The 20,015-nt window shown below is 41.8% G+C and overlaps 1 protein-coding gene across 1 annotated transcript in view; it reads right to left on the reverse strand.

The window, feature by feature from the left end:
* The window catches only part of atad2b (ATPase family AAA domain containing 2B), an 89,202-nt gene that overhangs the window by 46,623 nt on the left and 22,564 nt on the right, over window positions 1–20,015 (reverse strand). The window contains 4 exon segments of the mRNA XM_034228634.1: window positions 11,861–11,989; window positions 14,408–14,530; window positions 17,470–17,629; window positions 17,700–17,893. Of these exon segments, the coding sequence (XP_034084525.1) occupies window positions 11,861–11,989; window positions 14,408–14,530; window positions 17,470–17,629; window positions 17,700–17,893 (606 nt within the window).

The raw sequence follows: 20,015 nt of genomic DNA on the forward strand, positions 1-20,015 counted from the left end.
AGTGCTTTGAGTTTCTTAAACGAAGAAGTGCCCCCTTGTTGACCCGTTTCCTTGTCAGTGCATGTCACAGGCTGTTTGCCCATTGTCCTTTTGTCCTGAGCAAAAATGCAGGCCATCCTTTTATGCAGGAACTACTTCAGCCCTAGGTAAAAGGAAGCAAGGAGTGTTTATTATGCCTTTAAATATCCCATCAAGGTCTGGTGATAGATTGATATTGGCAATGGGAAGAGGAGTTGTCCGTTTACTGTGAGATACAAGGCAAGGGAGAGATGGGCCATGCACAGCAGTGTTCCAGTAGCATGAATAGAGCCGGGTGGCTGCTGCCTTGGGGCGCACTATCGAGTGGTGGGGAGGGCACATTACGCAGACAGTTTTATTCCACAAACAGTTGCGTAAGGACAATCTTTTCAACTTGCAGTGGAAGGACACTCGTGAACCATGGCAACAAAACTACTGAAAAGGTCTATACTAAATTATAACAAGACTCAAGTCTAACTGTGACATTAAAAAAAAAAACTGAACAAAAATTAGACATTAATATTTAGCTGACTGTAACAGAGAAAAAACAGCTGATCGAGATTGCAAAAACAGTCATGAGTGAGAAACCTGAGGCGTTAATTATGAATGAAAGCAAGGCACTCCATATGAACCAGATCCTTGTGGTGATGCACTACAAATGAACCCAGGGCTGTGGCCTAGGTAATGGGCATCAGGTTTTCTGCCCCCCCAGGGAGAGAGTGACAGAGGAGAGGAGAGAGAGAAGATCTGTGAGCAGGAAAACCATGACTAACCATGCAGGCTAATGGAAACCACATCCTTCTTCCTGTATTCTTGTGCATCAACAGCAGCGAGGTCTCCCATATTTCTAGCCCTGACTGACCTGGCAGTGGCAGAGGCTGCCCCCATCCATCTAAACAGGCTTATCTGCAGCCACTGCTTTTGACACCTGATTCAGAAATAGTCTTCAAAAAGCTTTTTGCGTAACTTCCTCCACGGTTTCCAAATGGTGCATCCCATCACGGCCACCACTCTCCTGAATATCTAACTGTCACGGGCAATTCTCAGCTCTAGGCAGTGGGAAAAGAGGGCTGGAAGGAGTGGGGGAGAGGTGGCCCAGATAAAAGCCCCATAGAAGTGCAGATACCAAAACAGCCCCAGATAGGCTTTCCCCTGCAGGTAATGATCGAGGACAACTTTAACCTTCATGTGTCCTGACCTTTCACAGAAGAGGACGGGAAAGCCAACAACCCCAAAATGACCTGGCTGCAGTGGGCAACAGTTTATTTATTCAGTATTGGCACAAAGGATTGTAAAGGGACTCTTAGCTTATCATTATAAGCCTTATTGTAATTTAATCATTTAGTTCATAATGGATAACATTTGTAGCATGTCTCTTCTTTCTACGATCCAGTGAGACTAGCTTAAGGGAAACGTCCAAATGTCCCTTAAATGTGTATTTTTCGTGTACGATTCTCTCAATCTTTTGACACATGTTTTTAGCGAACCTAAAGTATTCTGTTCCTTATTGTAAGGGAAACTTCTGTGTAGCAGCAATGCAGTGGGAGTCACCGACTCAGGAAAGAGACACGGGAAGAGCAGGAGCTTTGATGTCAAACACTGATGGTTTATTTGGAGCTTCGGCCGGAGAATTCACATCACAAGTCACAGCAGCCACGATCTGACTGCACGGTAGAGCTGCCACGTCAATTCTGGAGCGCCTCTCTCTCGTTAGCCCATTTAACTGGTTTCACATAGAGTAATCAACATATTTTGATAAGATAGCTTAGACAGTTGGGCACACTGAGTTACTTGCGTCCGTCACTTATGGCCTCGAAGATTTCATACCTTGGAGTCCACAAACAACAAAGAAGGAAGTGTCCCAGTGCACCCACAACAATAGACCATCTGTGACCTAGGTTTGCCCGGTCACAGAATGGGAACAATAACATTATGGCTGAAGCAGCCTATCTCCTTAAAGGAGATAACAGACGTCAGGGTTGGTCATGTACGTCATATCTAGGAGTCTAGGACAATTATTTCCCTAACACTTATAACATTATACTCTTATAACTTCAGTCACCAGTGTGTGTGAGTTTCTATTGTGTTATATTTGAATGTTCTGAATGATAAAGTACCGGATCGACGACAGGATGCCTCTCTCCCAGTAGAAGCACTGCGCTTTTATTATGATGTTGTGTCACATCTCCAGACATGACTGACTCTGTGATCAATTAGCCTAATAGCTGCCTTGCTGAGGTGCTCCAGGTGAGAACAGGCTGCAGATGTCACAAATTAATCAGCTGAGTTAGCTTAATTAATTAAGCCTCTGGTGGAGCTGATAACGACTCTCCCAAGAGTTTTCTAAATTGGTGGTCCGCATCTGTGACATTTGGCTCTGGAGATAAAAAAGAGCAGCTTAAAGTAGCATGTACAGGCCTAGTGTTGGCTGTCACCTTTAAAAACAAGATTATAAAACGGTCAAGTCAAATCAAGCAATCTGATTGGTTCTTAGCCGTGATATAATGAGCGTATATCACGGGTAGAATTGTAGTCCGAAAAAAAAGCTACAACTGTTACATTACGTCCGTTACGAAACTAACTAACTAACAAAGCTTAAGATGGAAACATGTAAGGGATAATGTGCAGCAAGGACTTATTGACCGTTGTTAAGGACGCTCATATCTGCAGAAAGAAGTCCGGTCGATTTAACTGTATACAGTTGGGCTGAAAAGCAAACTGCATGCAGTTTGCTTTTTAAACTGGGACAAGAAAACAGCGGAGAAGTAACGGGCAGACATAGACATCAAACGGCAAAACATATTCAGTTGCCAGTTACTTTGGCATTAGGGCAGGGATATCTAGATACTTTCCAAGGTTTGACATAATGAATTGTGCTACTTTTAAAGCAAGCAACGATGTTTTCAAATCTGTAATCAAAAAGGTTCGCAAAAACGCTATCGAAGCAGTTGCTACGTAGTTCAAACAGTAACAACGGACTAATTTTGATCTGCCCGTCGGGTGTTCTTTTACCCATAATGACCGCCTCGCTGCACTTTATCCCTTACTTAACTTCGACCTCCGGGGTGGCCTTACTATCGAGGAGTGGATTGAGCAGTGCCTATCTCCAGAAAAAAAAGCACCTAAACGACGACATGCAGAGCTAAGTGAAGAGCAGGTAGACCAACTGGAAAAGTACCACCATTCAAAAGCTTTCTGATGCAGGTCTGGAAACAAAGCAGAGAAATTATGACCGTTAGTGGCCACAGGTGCGAAAGCTCTCTCCAGAGCTACTGGAAGCCGAATCTCGGGGACCGGACAAAGTGGAGCAATATTCTTGTCACGCCAAGCCTAGTTAGTACAACCTCAACCTATACAAGTAACCACGTAAGCCATTCTACTGATGCTGGACAGTCTTTCAGTGGGTGCACAATAAACGGCAACATACAAATGAATGTAAATAAATAGCCAAATAATCGGTCAACGCTCTCTGTCTAATATGTTCGCTAGCTGTTAGTGTTGTTGCATAGCATAAATTAGAGTGTGTCTTTTTCTTTCATATTGCCACACTTGGTAACCGCTTCGCGTCGGGCCGAACCACGCCCCTTAGCTGTGATATAATGAGCATATACCACGGCCTGTTGTGAGCTATTGCTTAAATATAGGTCTGTGTGGATTACACATATATTAGCTGATTAAAGGGGCTTTTGGGGGATTTACCTTTCCTTTATTGTTATACAGGTTTTTGAGCATATAAATGGTCCCTCACCCACACACTCTTTCTCCCCCCCCCCCCCCCCCCCTTTTTGAAACACCTCCATTGGACTTCTTTGTTTACTTCCGTAACATAATGACATCATTATGTAACACTCGCACTTCTATTGGCTAGCGCTACAACACATTGTTAGTGATAGGACAAGGGACTGGACATCTCTAAGTGGTTGACCAACCAGCGCAAAAAGAGGTGCAGCAGCACAGTCAGCGCTGTAAAAATAATGATGAATAATTGTTGGAACATTAAAACATGTATTCATGTCACAATAGAAGCACACAATTCAAATATGAACCTAAAAATGAGCATAATAGGGCCCCTTTAACATAAGCATGTACTCTTATTTATCATTGTGTTTCACATTGTTAAGGATAATGAAATTGATTAATAAAGGTTTACTTTTTGCCAATATACCTAGACTTAAGTTCATATACAACTTTACAATAACAGGCCAAAGTTAATTAAATACATGTAGGTTTCTTCAGGTCCAATTTTTGTTGACCGAGTCAGAGATGTTGAATAAGCTCTGTGGCAAATACGGCTGTAGTTATTAACTCTGGTGTACTGCCCCAGTATAAGACAGAACGTTGAATAATATGTTTTGACATTTAAAAAAAAAAAAAAACGTTGAAAAACGACTTGATCCATCCTGGACTGAATTATGCTCGGGGAAAATTGAACACTTAATTTGGAATTGCCTATATAGCTGTTTTCCAGGCTTATTAGGACAAGATGAACTGAAGTGCATCTAGCTCTCCTGCTTACAAACTTTTAGCCATCCCTGCTTATACAAGTAGTAGTTTTAGTTGTCTGCGATCTGCCGAGGCCTACTCCCACCTGTCGAGTACGGCTGTACTGAGGTGTTTTTCCTCCGGAGACGTCGCGAAGAGACGGAGCGGCTCCACCTGTTGCTGCCTGCGATCTGCGATCTGCGATCTACGGAGGCCTGCTCCCACCTGTAGAATACGGCTGTACTGGAGAGGTTTTTACCCCGGAGTCGTCGCGGAGAGACGGAGTGGATCCACGCTTCGGGCTTGGCCTGCTTCCACCGGGCGTGTGCTGCTGTGCGGAGGAGGATTTTACCACTGCTGGGGCCTGCTTTCCACCTGTCCTGGTTCTGCTGTTGCAGAGGCCTGCTTTCACCCCGGGGATACCACGGAGGCACCGGAGTGCTTCCACGCTGCTGTTTTCGCCTGTCCTTTGCTGCTGTGCTGATTTTGCTCCAGGAACATCGCGGATACTGTGTGCTGGTCTGGGAAAATGGCCCATATCGGGATTCTGCTGTGCCTGTTAACCGTTTTGGACTATGAGAAGATCTCTAGTCATTCTGAGAAGTCTACTGGATTCAGGTCTGTTCTGCCACCCGCAGTGGGCATCCCCTGCAAAGGTTCGGATGTGTTGCTCAAACAATTACCGGTTGCCTTGTCACAGACAATCTGCTCGACAAAATATGTTTGTCTTTTTTGTTTTCCTGCGATGATGGTTCTTCAGGACTGCTTCTTAAGCTCAAATCACACTCCCGCAGACTTTTCCGGTGTTTCTAATTTAGATGACAATGTATGTGTGTCGTTTAAGAGGAAAAGATGCCTGGTTTTGTTGTTGTTATTACTGTCAGGAAATGTACAACCTAACCCTGGTCCGCCCAGTAGTAGTAGTCAGATCGCTACTCCTGCTGATTTTAAAGCTAGGTCTGGGTTGGGTTTCATCCACTTGAATGTGCGCAGTCTGTTAGGTAAACTAGATTTTGTCCGTATCTGGGCGAGCTCGACTGACGCTGACGTCATTGTTTTATCAGAAACATGGACCCAGGGCTGTGGCCTAGGTAATGGGCATCAGGTTTTCTGCCAAAAAACAAATCTATTTTGGCCTCTGACATTGCCTTAAATGGTTTTAATGTGTATCGTACCGACCGGCCTAATAAAGGTGGTGGCGTTGCCATTTATGTTAAGAATAAGTTCAGTGTAACCACATTAGTTTCCCTGTTATTCCCACAGATTTGAAATATACTTGGGCGGGTGGTGGCAGCGGGCGGGGGGGGGGACGTGTGCGCGGAGAAAAAAAAAAAAAAAAAGTTTTAACAACATGTTTATTTAATGACTTTTCATTCCTGTATAATCATTTTGCGCAAAGATGGCACTGTTTGTCAGAGCACTTCATCCTTCTGGGATTTCATGAAGAACAGCTCCAACGCCTGTGTGTATGGGACCGCCTCTGGTGCTGGTCCATTAAATCGATCAGTAAGCAATTTGAATTTTTAGCCATAAATATAGAAGTGGCAAAGGGTCAACAGGTCATGGTAGTGAGTTGTTACAGACCCCCCTCAGCTGTCAAAGACTCCTTGTCTTCACTAGCAAATCTTTTATCACAACTAGACTACAAGGAAATAGTGCTACTTGGAGATTTTAAATGGGACTGGTTAACTGCAGTGTCAGAGGATTTTAAAATCCTTTGTATCTCTTTAAATGTTACTCAGATTGTTGACAGTCCTACTCGCCCTAACATTAAGTCCCCTAATAAATCCTCCCTAATTGATCTCATTTTAACTAATGTTCCCCATAAATATTCATCTGAGGGAGTATTTGCAAATTATCTGAGTGATCACTGTGTTGTAGCCACAATTAGGGACACTAAGGTCCAAAAGGTTAAACCTCGCATTATCATTAAGAGAGACAAAAAACATTTTGTGGAGCAGGGTTTTGTGCATGATCTGTTTGATTTTGATTGGGGTAAAATCGATCTGTGTGCTGATGTAGATACAGCATGGTCTTATTTTTATCTTGGTTTTATGGAGATCATTGATAGACATGCACCCCTGCGTAAATTTAGAGTAAAGGGACGAGACAATCCTTGGTTTTCTGCTAATCTGTCCAGTCTCCTTCATGAGAGAAACAAGGCCTGGGCAAAGGCTAGGAAATCAGGCTCAGAGGTAGAATGGCTGCATTTTAGGCAGCTAAGAAATAGCTTCACTTCACATATCAAAAATGCTAAATCAAAGTACTATCTGTCAGTAACCACAAAGAATCTGAATAATCCTGGAACATTTTGGAAAGCCATTAAATCGTTATCCACCGACGATATCCGTAATGAGCTACCTCCGTGCATTACCACAGCATCTGGCACTATATCGGACAGGGCTACTATGCTAAATTGCTTTAATGAGTATTTTGTGTCCTGTGGTTCTCTATTTGATTCTGTCACTAACTCTGCTTCTGTGAACACTACAGTATGTGACTCTGAAAAACGTGTGTTGGAAAACCCTTTTAGTTTTACCCCTTTTACTATTGATGTTGTTCGTGAAGCTTTAACCAAGTTAGATCCTAAGAAACCGGCTGGCCCGGACAACGTAGAACCTTTCTTTTTAAAGATAGCTGCAGATTTTATTGCTCCACCTCTCACTACTCTTTTTAACCTCTCCCTCAGCTCAAACACAATTCCAAAATTGTGGAAGTCAGCGTATGTCCTGCCTTTGCTAAAAGGAGGGGAGGCCACCTTATTAAATAACTATAGGCCCATCTCTAAGTTGTCAGTTCTGGCTAAGGTTCTTGAACACTTAGTGAGTGAACAGGTAAAGGTGTTTTTATGTACAAATGACATCCTGTCTAAACATCAGTCAGGCTTCAGAAAGCAACACAGCACCATCACTGCCACAATGAAAGTGGTGAATGATGTGACGAGTATTTTAGATAATAAGCAGAGTTGTGCAGCTCTATTTGTTGACCTTTCAAAAGCGTTTGACACTGTCGATCATCACATTTTGAAGCAGAGGCTGGTCAGTATAGGCATGTCCAGCCATGCAGTAGGGTGGTTTGTGAACTACCTCTCTGAAAGGTCCCAATGTGTTCATTTTGATGGGCTGTCTTCTGAGTGGTTGAACATTGCAAAGGGTGTTCCCCAAGGTTCTGTTTTAGGTCCACTTTTATTCTCCATCTACATCAACAGTTTAGGTGAAAATGTGGATGAAGCTACTTTACATTTTTATGCTGATGATACCGTGATGTACTGTGCAGGTCCCTCCATTAAGGAGGCTGGTGTTAAATTACAGGCTGTTTTTAACATTATTCAGACTCAGCTCTCTGAACTAAAGCTTCTTTTAAATGTTGAGAAAACCAAGGTAATGCTCTTTTCTAAAGCTAAAAAGACACCAGAGCCTGTTTTAGATATTGTAACTACGCAAGGAACAAAACTTGAAGTGGTTACCTGTTACAAATACCTTGGTATCTGGCTTGATGATTGTCTCACTTTTAAACTTCATATCAATAACCTGCTTAAAAAGCTGAGGGTTAGGCTAGGTTTCTTCTACAGGAACAAGTCCTGTTTCTCGCTTGAGGCCAGGAAAAGGCTGGTCACTGTGACCTTTTTACCTGTGCTGGACTATGGTGATTTGATGTATATGAATGCACCTGCCAATTGCCTGGTCAAGTTAGATGCTGCGTATCACAGTGCACTGAGATTTGTGACAAACTGTAAAGCATTAACCCATCACTGTACCCTGTATGCAAGGGCTGGTTTGCTTTCACTAACTGTACGGAGGCTCAGTCACTGGTACATTTTTATATACAAAGCCATGTTGGATAAACTTCCATCCTACATCTGCTCCCTGATCTCACGGAAAATTGTAAGTGGCTACTGCCTGAGATCGAATGCTGTGGTTTTATTAAATGTGCCAACTGCTAGGACTGTCTTAGGGAAGACGGCTTTTAGATGCGCAGCTTCTCTGTCTTGGACTAGTCTGCAAATTAAATGGAAACTGAACAATCTGGTGCCACTAAATGTTTTTAAAGCTCGGTTGGATGCTAGTCAATCGGAAGCTATTGGTACCTGTTTATGTGGATAATTATGTAAATTATGCTGTATGATGTCCTTTTGTTGTTCTATTTATGTTGTTATGTTTCATGTGGAACTACTTGAGCAGGTCTCCCTTGAAAAAGAGATCAATGATCTCAATGGGATTTATCTGTATAAATAAAGGTTTTAAATGAAGTGAGCTGCAGACTTCATCATGCCCACTCATACAGAAATAATGGGGGCAAACAGAGGCCCTCATCTCTCGAGAAAGGACCATCTCCCTGGGAGAAGGAACGGTTTACCCACACAGCAGGAACTCAATGAGAAACACTCTCATGAGGGACAAGCACCCCCTTGTGTTGGACAGTTGTACTACACACACACAAATATGTCTCAACTTTTGCCCAATATAAAAAGAACATTATTTATTATGAATGCATCAGCCAATTAAATACTTTAGGTAACATCTTTGTCATAAAGTAAGTTGAAGATGTGTCCAGTGGAGGAAGAAATGCTAGGATTTTAAGTAAGTAAAATTAGCATTAGTAAATTGTTCAAATACTCCATTACAAATTAGAGTCCTGCATTCAAAATCTTACTGTAATGTGTACATGTATGAGTATTGACATCAAATGTTTACTATTCAGTACTAAAAGGAAAAGTGCTCATTTTGCATTAGGGACAATTTCAGAATAATAATGAAAAACCTATGAATCACCGTATGAGCTAATAATATGAACAAGTAACAAGTAACTAAAGTAGTCAAATAAATATAGATAAGAGTAGAATATTTGCCTCCCTATTGTAGAGGAGTAAAATAATTAAGTGGCATTAAATAAAAAATACTCAGGTAAAGTACCTCAACATTGTGCGTAAATAGAAAAGCCTCAAATGTGATTTGAAAAGACAAGGAAATCGTTTTTCCAGTCAGAGCATATGTTACCACCCATGCTCCAAGTCCACATTCGTATGTCTATTCTAGATTGTGTACTTTTCATTTCATTTTATTTGTTCCGCTCATGGTACGCAAAACCCAATGTACAATAATTGCCAACAAAACATGTCTCTACAAACACACCATTGAGCGAAAAAGGAGCAGGGAGAAGAAATATATGACCTGCCCCTTTCTAAAAAAAAAACTAAATGCATAGAAATAGATGGTCTGCCCTTCATAATAATTATTTTTTTTTTCACAGCCAAACATAACAGTATCTTAGGATACTTGACTCCATGAATTGATGACTGTTAAGGGCGCCACTTTTAGCCTAAATCATGTACCGTTATTTTGTCCAGGTTGAGGCTCGAGGGCATTCTTCATATTACATGTAAAACCTGCTTACCTGTGATTCACTCCCGTAACAGCCTCATTAGTCTGCCCCCTGCCCATACCTGGCCCTCCCTTCACCCTTAGGCACCTGCCGTCTACCACAGGTGGGCATGTAATTGCTCTGTGGCGTGGTCATGTTCTGAGTGGTTAGGAGAGAGCAGCCCCGCTAATGAGGCAACTCACTGCGAGGCTTCTACACTGCTGAGAGAAGTGTAAGTGTGTGTGTGTGTGTGTGTGTGTGTGTGTGTGTGTGTGTGTGTGTGTGTGTGTGTGTGTGTGTGTATGTGTGTGTGTATGTGTGTGTGTCACACATACATCTGGTATACAGTTGTAATACAACACAGCTGTTTGACGCTGTGTCAGAGACAGAAAACGAGTTGAGGAAGAGAGCTAACGTTTTTGTGGGTGTGCTAGTCAAACAGAGAGGTACATGGCACTGTTCGAAGTGATTTTTGTGTTTGTTTGAGCTTGGGGTGTAACTCTTCAAAAAATAAATACACAATAGGTAAGAACAAATAATCATGTGTGCAATCGCTTTAAAATCAATTAAAGCCATAGTTTGAATGCTTACCGCAACCCTTTGATTCATACTCTCACTCTCTACACTATTTAATAAATGGGGAAAATATCTAAAGTGGTTAAAGTGATATTTCACAAGCCAATGGTTTAGATCAGTGGTTCTCAACTGGTGGGTCGCGACCGAAAAGTGGGTCGCGGACCCGTTTCGAGTGAAGATTTTGTGAATTAAAAAAAATTGAAGAAAAAAAGGAATTGGAATTTGTTTGTTTTTTGGGGAGGGAAAGTCAAACTTTTATTTTGAAATCCCGATTTTCTAACGCTGTGCATGCAGTCTGCGTTGGACTGGAAGTACCGTAGACCATAAACGGTTTTGAAAACTTCGGTCACATAGTGATCATCTTCTCAATAAAATATCTTTGCTGATGTTTTTTCGAGTCTTCTGGCCATCAGAATCAGAATCAAGATGGTTGCCGGAAGTCCCCACGGACAATAACTTTGCGGTAGAACTCTTCTTTATACATCCATGGTTACAACTTCAGATAGAAATCAACACATAATGAAATATGACCCCCGGTCTGATGACTGACAGGTCACAGAACAATGGGAGCTATCTACCCTTACCCACAATTTAAAGTAAGTCACACAGACTATCTCCTCTTTGCTCTTCTCGCAGCAAGATGTCAGAACAAAGTGAAAAACAAACAATGGCATAACATATTATTAATATGTCGGGTAGTAATAGATTTATTTATTTTCTTCTCAGAGTGTACCAGAATGCATAGTTTGTTAGTATTTCTAAAAATCTCCTGGGGGAGAATCCCCCCAGACCCCCCTGCTGGGGTTGGGTTTCCAGCATGTGCCTTTTTATATAGTTCAGCTTTGAATCCATCATCTCATTAAACCTTTTTTAAAAGCATACTTTAGTTCTGTGACGGGGTATAAGGGATATATGCACTGTACTTCACTTTTATTAATATTGTATGCTGAAAAGCGTATATATATATATATATTACAGCACGATTTTTTGTTGAATAGATTTGAGTGCTTCAAAATGTTGGGTCGCGATGTATTGACCAAGTAAAAAGTGGGTCCCGAGGCCTGACCAGTTGAGAACCACTGGTTTAGATAATGTCTCTACCAAAACAATATTTTACCAACATGTAGCTCTCTTTTTTTTTTAAAAGTCCTCTGCAGGCATGTTTTAAAGCAAGTAAAATACCCTGCTGAGATTCGTATTTTATTTAACATGGCTTTCCCACCTAAAAAGAGTATTAAGAAGCGCTTTTATCTTTCAGGACAAAAGGCTTAAAGGCAGATCTACTCCACTCCATAATTAAGAAAATTCTGTATCTGGCCATGAGCCACAAACCAGTTATAGCAGTCGTTTCAGAACGGTAAGTGTAGCGGCTTTTAATTGTTTGTGTGGTTTGTGAAGTTTTGGATAAACTTTGAATACTCACTAGTGGTGCACTGTTTATCAGTGGCCTCGCCCTGAGGGCTGCTCCTGGCCTGCTCCTCTGCTCCAGCGTGGTGCCTTCTGGTTGCCACGGCGCCCATCAGCTCCGTCTGCTGAGCTGGCGTCTGGAGGTCTGCGGGGCCCACAGAGGATCAGTTACCGACAACAGACAATACTCTGTGTGTGTGCATTGTGAAATTGCGCACGTGTGTGTATGTAACTGGGAAAACACTTCGGAAATATAGTGCTGGCCAGATAGAGTGCATGTGTGTGGATATGTATGAGTGTATAAACAACAAGAGGCTAGGAAGGTACTCTGACAGACCAATACAAATATGATCCTCCAGACAAATATGACCAAGGGGTTGAGATAGGGTCAGTCAGCAAAACGTTATGATAACGATAACTCCATGTTTGACTGATATCTTTAATCACACGGGAATGAAAAGCAGAGATCGAGACGATGACAATTAGAAACTTCAACCCTCCCTGACATTAAGTGATATTTAAGTTTATCACAGATCCTTTCATCTTCTCACAGGGGAGAAAGTCCCGAGATGCACTGTGGGTTTTGAACCCTGCCGCAAATGTGCATCATAGCGTGTTGGGTTAACTGAGCAAAACCTTGACTGGAAGATGAAATATGTACGCTGCTGTATTCCTCCACTCAGGCAGTTGACTTTTGCTCCTGCAATATTCATTTAGCATCCTGTGCTTTTAGCTGCTAAAAGAGGAAATCAAAAGCAACAGGGTGGCTTCGGAAAATTGCTTCCCCTTTGATAAGTTTCTCGGCCGGGCCTCTGTGGCTTGAGTCAGAAGTCAATGGGCCCTCAGGGGGTAGGGCTGCGCTAATAGATAATGTTTTTAAAAAGGGAAATCACTTCATCTTGTACAGTTCCCTCAATACTTGTGTGAGCTTTCAAGAAATATGTATGTCTCATCTCATTGAAGGGATAATAAAAAAAGATTAGCGGTGTCAATCGATTAGAACATTTGAATGCGTTAATCACGCTAATAGTCTGTGATAAATCTTGATTATTCACAAGTTTAAAATGCTAGTATTAACTTGTAATTTTGGGAGAGTTAAAACAAATATGGGGTTATAATAAAGAAATGCATGATACACAGTTAAGACAAATAAGAAGGTTTTTATTTTTATTCTCACATCTTAGCTTCGTTTTCATGATTTCTGAATGTATTTGTAATTTTATTTTTTATTTGAGGGACATGTCGTAATGGCCAATCAATGAAAGGGTAAAACAAAAACTATTAATCAGTAACATTCTGCAGTCTCAGATAAGGGGGGTGGCAGTAGCTCAGTCTGTAGGGACTTGGGAAGCGAATAGGCACTGCTTTGAGTCTCTGTACAGACCGAACATTAAGTACTATGGACTGATGGATAAAGATATGCCAGTTCACCTCATGGGCTCTATCGCGGGATCCTTGAGCAAGGCCATAGGCCCCCAACTGACTCCTTGCTCTGACAACTCTGCGTTATTGTGTGTGTATGGGTTCCGTTTGCTTTATTTCAACTGTAATTGTATAACGAAAAAGCAGTGAAAACTAAATTATTCTTCTAAGCATTAAACATATACTGTGTGCTGAGTCTTTCCAATGTGCCGGTGCTGTTGTTAATTAGTCAATTCCCACGTGGGCAAGTATAGCTTATACATGTGACCATACGATAAATATGCCTCTATGCTCCATATCTGAAGATAAACATGTGTGTTTCTCCATGCGTAAACCTCATTTAGAGTTACCCTAAATCCACTCAGCAGTGCTCGGGGCTGTTTGGTGTGTGGAGAGACGCAGAGCACCATGCAGACAGCGAGCACAGAAGGTACTGTCTGGAACACTGGAGCCTCGGGCATCACATACTCTACACTGAAAACTGACTGCTCCATCAAGTAATATTATGGTACAAAAAGACGGTCTCCATTCTATGAGATAATGTATCAAAGACTACACAAAAAGAAAGAGCAGGCTGGGGAAACACACATGGACTGGCTAGGGCTCATTATTCAACAGTTATTTATTTAGATAAACAGTTCAGTGCCATTAGTATGCTATATCAGTCTGCTCGGCCACCATCCCTACATAAAGAGGGCAGTGCAAAAAAAGTAATTGCAATTATTAAAGTGTATGATTTTGCAAAGCTGTGACAAGTACTACTTGTTTATTAGAATTAGAGTATTTCATGTATCCTGGGGAAATTGGGTTTCAAGACAGTTACTCCATTTTATAATAAAAAAGAAACAAATTATTAGAAGTTCATTTAAAAATGTGTAAATAAAAAGATCAAATTAAATGAAAATATCTCTATAAACATAAGAACTTAAAGTAAAAATTAAAAACAATAATATGTAAACATTATAATATTTGCATTGGTTTAAAAGTTATTAATGATGAAAAGTAGGTATAATTAGAAAGAGGTGATCATGATAATGGAATTGCTTTTAACCTTCACAACAGTGTACGTATTTAGGTAGTGTGTTGTTAAAATGGCTTAAAGACATGTGTCACATGTTGCCATGTTTCTGCGATTCCTTACCTTTCTTCCAGCGCGCCTCTTTGATTTCTTCGCACATGCGGTCGAACTCAGGGTCCAGCTCGGCAGCAAATATAGCGTGAGCGGTGTCCTTTAAACTGCTTGCTCGGTGCCGGATCACCTTGTCTGAAAAAGGAAGAGACATAACATTAAGGTCACATGACACTGTGGTTTTCTGTGAGTACATGTGTTTTATAACACGGGACATTCAACCAGTAATTCTGACATTTTCATTTGTGCCCATAGTGGTACTATTCTCTGGGCTTGATTAAGCAGAACAATAAGTACATTTTTCTTACTATACGATGTTTAGAGTTTGGGACCAGGGAGGTTGTGTTTTTGGCTTTGTTAGTTTGTCAGCAGAATTACAGAAAAATGACACCCAATTTCCATGAAATGTGGTGAAGGCTGTAGCATGAGGCCAAGAAAGGACCCATTAAATGTTCGGAAAACAGGGAGGGAATACACAAACAACTTTCATTCAAATTGCAAGATGGGGCATTTTGCCTTGGCGGAAGTCTGCGCTCTAGGTCAGCAATTGTAGTCATATTTTAGAAGGAAACAGTTGTCTCATGTTCCCAAAGGTTGCATACAGTTAGAGGCGAATGGCTGTATCTCAGACACTACAAAAGGCACAATCAGGTATCTGGTACCCGCTGTATGAACTCATTGGTTACAAATTGAATATCCAAGATAGGAACATGTATATAGTGTAAAAAAGGAAATCACAATTTATCTCTACCAGAATTCAAGGCTTTAGACAAATCAGAACGAATTGCCCTTTTTCTCTTAGACATACTGAATATAGTCTTTGGGCTAAATTGGGTTAAATGTGAGTTCCTTTTTATGTCACCTTGTAGTTTGCAGTTTGAGGTTGCATGTTCTCCACACCCCGTCATATATGTAAATGGAGGGCTTAGACTTGATAGCAGCGCGCCCCTTTCCCCTGTATCTGTGAGAAAGGGGCTTGTAGCGTTTTCTCACAGGTTGAAAAAAAAAAAAAAAAGGATCGAGTTGGCTTTGGTAAAAAGTGTTCGCGGGCAGAAGTCAGAGATGTATGAGACTCTTGATACCACCACTTCAGCCAGTAAAGACAGAGGTGTGTGCATACACAGACGTGCAAACTGAAATATTTTGTAATGCGTACTCGTTCTTTTCACACTCCTTACACCTTCATAACTCTTATGCCTCTTTTCCCTTAGATGTAGCAAAGCATCATTAAAATCCTCCTTCTTACCCGCTCCTGCATCTATGGAGGGAAAATAGAGACGCTGCTGAAGACGCAGGCTAAAAGGCACTGTAAACAGGCAGTCTCTCATTACGGCAGGCAGAGGGGGGAACAGTTCAGGCAGAGTGGCAGAGGGGTCACAATCTGCCAGCTTCCTTTGTCTAATTGGAAGAAGGCTGCCTAATTGCAGTGGAGGCAATTTGTGTGTGCGTGTGTTTTTCTACTGACAGTTTGTGCATTGAGGGAGAAAATGCCTGTCAGAGGAAGAGGAGTCAAAGGCCAGGTAGGATGGCAAGAGCTCATCAGAACCCTTATGGGCCCTGCCTAACCTCCAACAGCTAGGAAGGAACAAAGCTGTTGCTTACGCTTCTTTCATAGTAAAAACGTTGTTATCACCATTTCCCCTGAACAACAAAGTATTCATGACACCGAGTCACATCGCGGAGCACGGAGATATCAGCCTTTCAACATAACCAAGTAATTATTTAGCAAGGTGAGGAGGTAAGAGACAAGGAACATGATTGCACGGGGAGGACGGCACGATGAAGATAGCAGGGAGTACAAGGAGAAACCGACCACTGAGGGATAATGAGCTTTTTTCCCAGCACTTTCTCCCTTTTACTAATTGTGCCGGGCCATATTCCCTGGGCCAAGAACTGGGGGGGATTTGTTGGTCTTTTTTTATTAAACTGCCTAATTGCATTTTTTCTTTTTCTTTAGTGGGTTATTTGTAGCCCCTGCATTCCAACAAATGACCCTCGCCTGCAAAGACAGAGATATGATTTATTAATTTGGGCAGACAAAGAATTGCTTCCCATTAGTGCGAGGTGCAAGACTATATCCTGGAGAGTGCAGCAAGCCGCTAAACACACAAAGCCACATTTTAAATGGTCATCTCAATTGGATAGAATGAAGAAAGGCCAACTGCATGTGGTTTTGAATTACAAGAACATCTTTTTCTTTTGGGATTTGACTCTGGCATAAAAAAAGGTTTGACCAACAAATGCTCTTCACAACATTTTTAGACATGCATTTTTACACAAAAATGCATGTCTCTTAGCATGGGCATTTCCCCGCCATGCAAGATAGTTCCCCATTCAGCAAATCTAAATCATATGTATGAGTAAGTGATGGCAAGGTGTGTGTGCACATACAGTATGTGTGTTCCAGCACTCATTATGAAGGCCATATTTAGCTTTGGGGAAAAGGTGCTGAGACAAGAAGGAGGGTGATGTAAAAATTGGTTCAAACTGCAAGACAAGAGACAATTAAATGTTCATGCATATGCAGCCTTTCTCATCCACGGAGCATGAATTACACGGTGAGAATGTATTTTCAGCCGGGGGCTGTATGCACTTTATTTCATTCGAATTTTCATGTAAAAAAAAAAAAGCTTCTGTAATTGTACTGCCTGGAAGCTCTATTCATAAGTCATTAAATGTTAAATCTAATTACTTTTTATTCACACAATGACAGCCAAATGGAACACAACAGTAACTACAGAGACGCATGGTCATACTTATTTGGGTAGTTAAATGTCAAGGGACTGTCATATGCCATCGCATGAATTAAAGAACTTTCATTTGGGAAAAAGAAGTGTGACAGGTTGATTTTAGATAACTACTAATTACAGTTTAAGGGATAATATTGCGATTCAAATCCAAATTCTAAAACATTTGGATGAATTCACTGTTTTTTCATGTTTAAAATGTATAGATTGTGTTTATGCAAGTAGGCACATGGTTGATGGTAGTGCAAGCATTTACATATTTTGCATTTCATGTGTACATTTCCTGAGTGTATTCATGTGCATGCCAGTGTAATTGTTCCTCCTCACCTCCAGGATCCTTGTCAGGGTTGTATTCTAAAGCATTACTGCAGATGAGGTCGATGTCTCCCAGGAAGTCCTTCACCCTCAGGTACTGGTGGGTGTCAATCTTGGTCATGATGGTGGACAGATCCATGGGCTGCAGAATCACCTCCATGTAGTCAGACACCTAACGGACAAAGTACATTTTATTAATAGTCAACTGTGAGGTACCAGGGCGTGGGGCAGTTCCTCTTTACCTCATCGATGTCAACTGGCTTGCTGAAGATGTTAAAACGTTTGTCGGTGGCCAGGCGCTTGGTCACGTCCCTGAGAAAGAGCCTGAGCTCGCGCAGTGTGTTCTCCTCCTGCTCAGCCAGGCGGCGCTGTTCCTCTGTTGACAGGACTCTGGGCCCCGGAGCCTCAGCCGCTGGCAGAACCTCTTCACACCTCCCTGTCAGAGGAGAAGCAGAAACTGTAAGAGAATATTTTAATCTGATCTTGATTATAGAGTTTCTTACAGTTTCTTAGAATCTGTGATACTGCAAACATTGTTTGTAATATCAGTCAAATCTCCTCTGTAGGTTGAGGTCACAGGTCAAAAGCTTCTCCCATATCCTGTGGGGGAAGGGTCCAGGCCTGCCTGCATTTCTTTGAGACAAGCAGATTATTGCCTCACATCTGCTATTGATTAGGTAAACGCAGGCTTCTGAGAGCCCGCCTCTCCTCATGTTGATGCGTGCTGTGGTTCTTTTGGGTTCAGAGATGATTTGGTGGATGCGCAGGACAGTGTGAAACTAAGTGACCTCCCGGCTGTATTAAATGTACTGTGTTCAATAAACTCTCAGTGCTTTGGCTAACGACGTTCCAGACTCCTTCATTCCACCTCAACATTGCAACAACAGAAGTTTTAACTTCACAGAAACAGTTTGAGGCAAAAACAGAGACGTCTTCACACCCCTTCAATCAATGAACAAGCCTGAGAAATCTCAAACCAAGAGCGATCGAAAGACAAAATAAAGTAATAAAACTTTCAACGTTTGCCTATAGCAGTGGTTCCCAACCTTTTTTCCCAAGAGCCCCCCCAAATGACTCCTGTTGGAAATTGCGCCCCCCCACACACAAGGGGGGGGGGGTGCGCAACAGCGGTAATTAAAGTTTAAAAGTCTCAAAATGCTACAACTACTGTCACAAACTGAATGAATGTGATGTATTTAGTTAAAGGAGGATGAAAGCGTAATTAAGGAGCACTATTGGAGCGACTTTGATGGTTATTGGACTCAGGATTAATTCATTTGGATTCCCGCTGTATGAAGAAATGAAAGGACGACGCAAGTGGAAACAATTCACAAAGGGATTAAACTGTTTAAAACACATGCTCAAAGTAAGCCGGATTTTGCCGATGTGTTGATGTGGATTCAAAAGTCGTAAATAATCTACAAAATGGAGGAGACCGATCTGATCGGAGCAACTGTGACAAATAATCCAACTGAAACTGGCATGGACAATGACTGTTTTAAAAATGCGCTTATCCAGACAAGCCTGGTTTGGACACTTTATGGGCAGAAGAAACATTTCTATTAAAAAAAGAATTATACATTTCTCTCTTTTTATGCCTTTAATACTAACTTGAATTTTCCCAGGTTGGGAACCACTGGCCTATAGCAACCAAACACTTCAACCACACGAACAATTGCTACACTAACTATGCAAATCAAATATAAAAACACACATATGCCCACTGGCTGGAAGTGATCAACAGACGGTGTTAACTCAAACCTGATCCTTGACCATTCTCTTTTATTATCATTGCCAACACAGACTTAAAAGTGATTCAGCCCAGGGGGAAAAAACATGTTTTAAGATTCTCGCAGCTGCAAAAAAATAACAGAACAATGCTCCTTCCCAAACACAGGTTTTGAAATACACTAAGGAAAAGCCTCTGGCCAATGACAGAGTGATGATGCAAGGCAAGCAGAACTCCTCTCCTCCTCTCCCAAGGCGCCAGTCCTCACCCAAGGCATCTGCCGACATCGTTAGGAAGCACCGTGCGCCGCTTCGCTCACCAGCAGCCATCCAAACCCTGATTCTAATTATGGCTAATAGCAGCCGGCCCCTCGTTTCAATTCCTTTCCCCGCTTTTCTGCCGGTCTCTCTGCTGGAAGCGGGACTGCAGTCTCAGTCAGACAGGAACCCCTGAAGAGCAGCGGGTGAGTAAAGCGGGGGACCCCTGCCTTGCATCAATGAGCAAACTGAGGCTGAACAGCGAGCACAATTTCCATTTGAAAGCCTTGGTGGACAGTTCTCTCATATTGAACCAGATCCCGGGATGGGGGACTAGTGAGTACTGGGGCAATGGCAGGTCGTATTTGGGGGGGGGGTTGGAAGAAGGTTGCTTATTTTGATGTGGGTGGGGGATGGTGATATCCAGGAAAAAACTGGATTCTAGGGCTGCACAATTTATTAGCATTTATTTTTACTGAAATTGCGATCTTTTGTTATGCTATAAGAGGGATTGATCATTTTGAAACATTATCATTCAAATATAGATTTGTGTTCATGTTGCGATGTTTTAA

This window comes from Gymnodraco acuticeps, unplaced genomic scaffold, assembly GCF_902827175.1.
Source record: "Gymnodraco acuticeps unplaced genomic scaffold, fGymAcu1.1, whole genome shotgun sequence".
Classification (NCBI taxonomy): Eukaryota; Metazoa; Chordata; class Actinopteri; order Perciformes; family Bathydraconidae; genus Gymnodraco; species Gymnodraco acuticeps.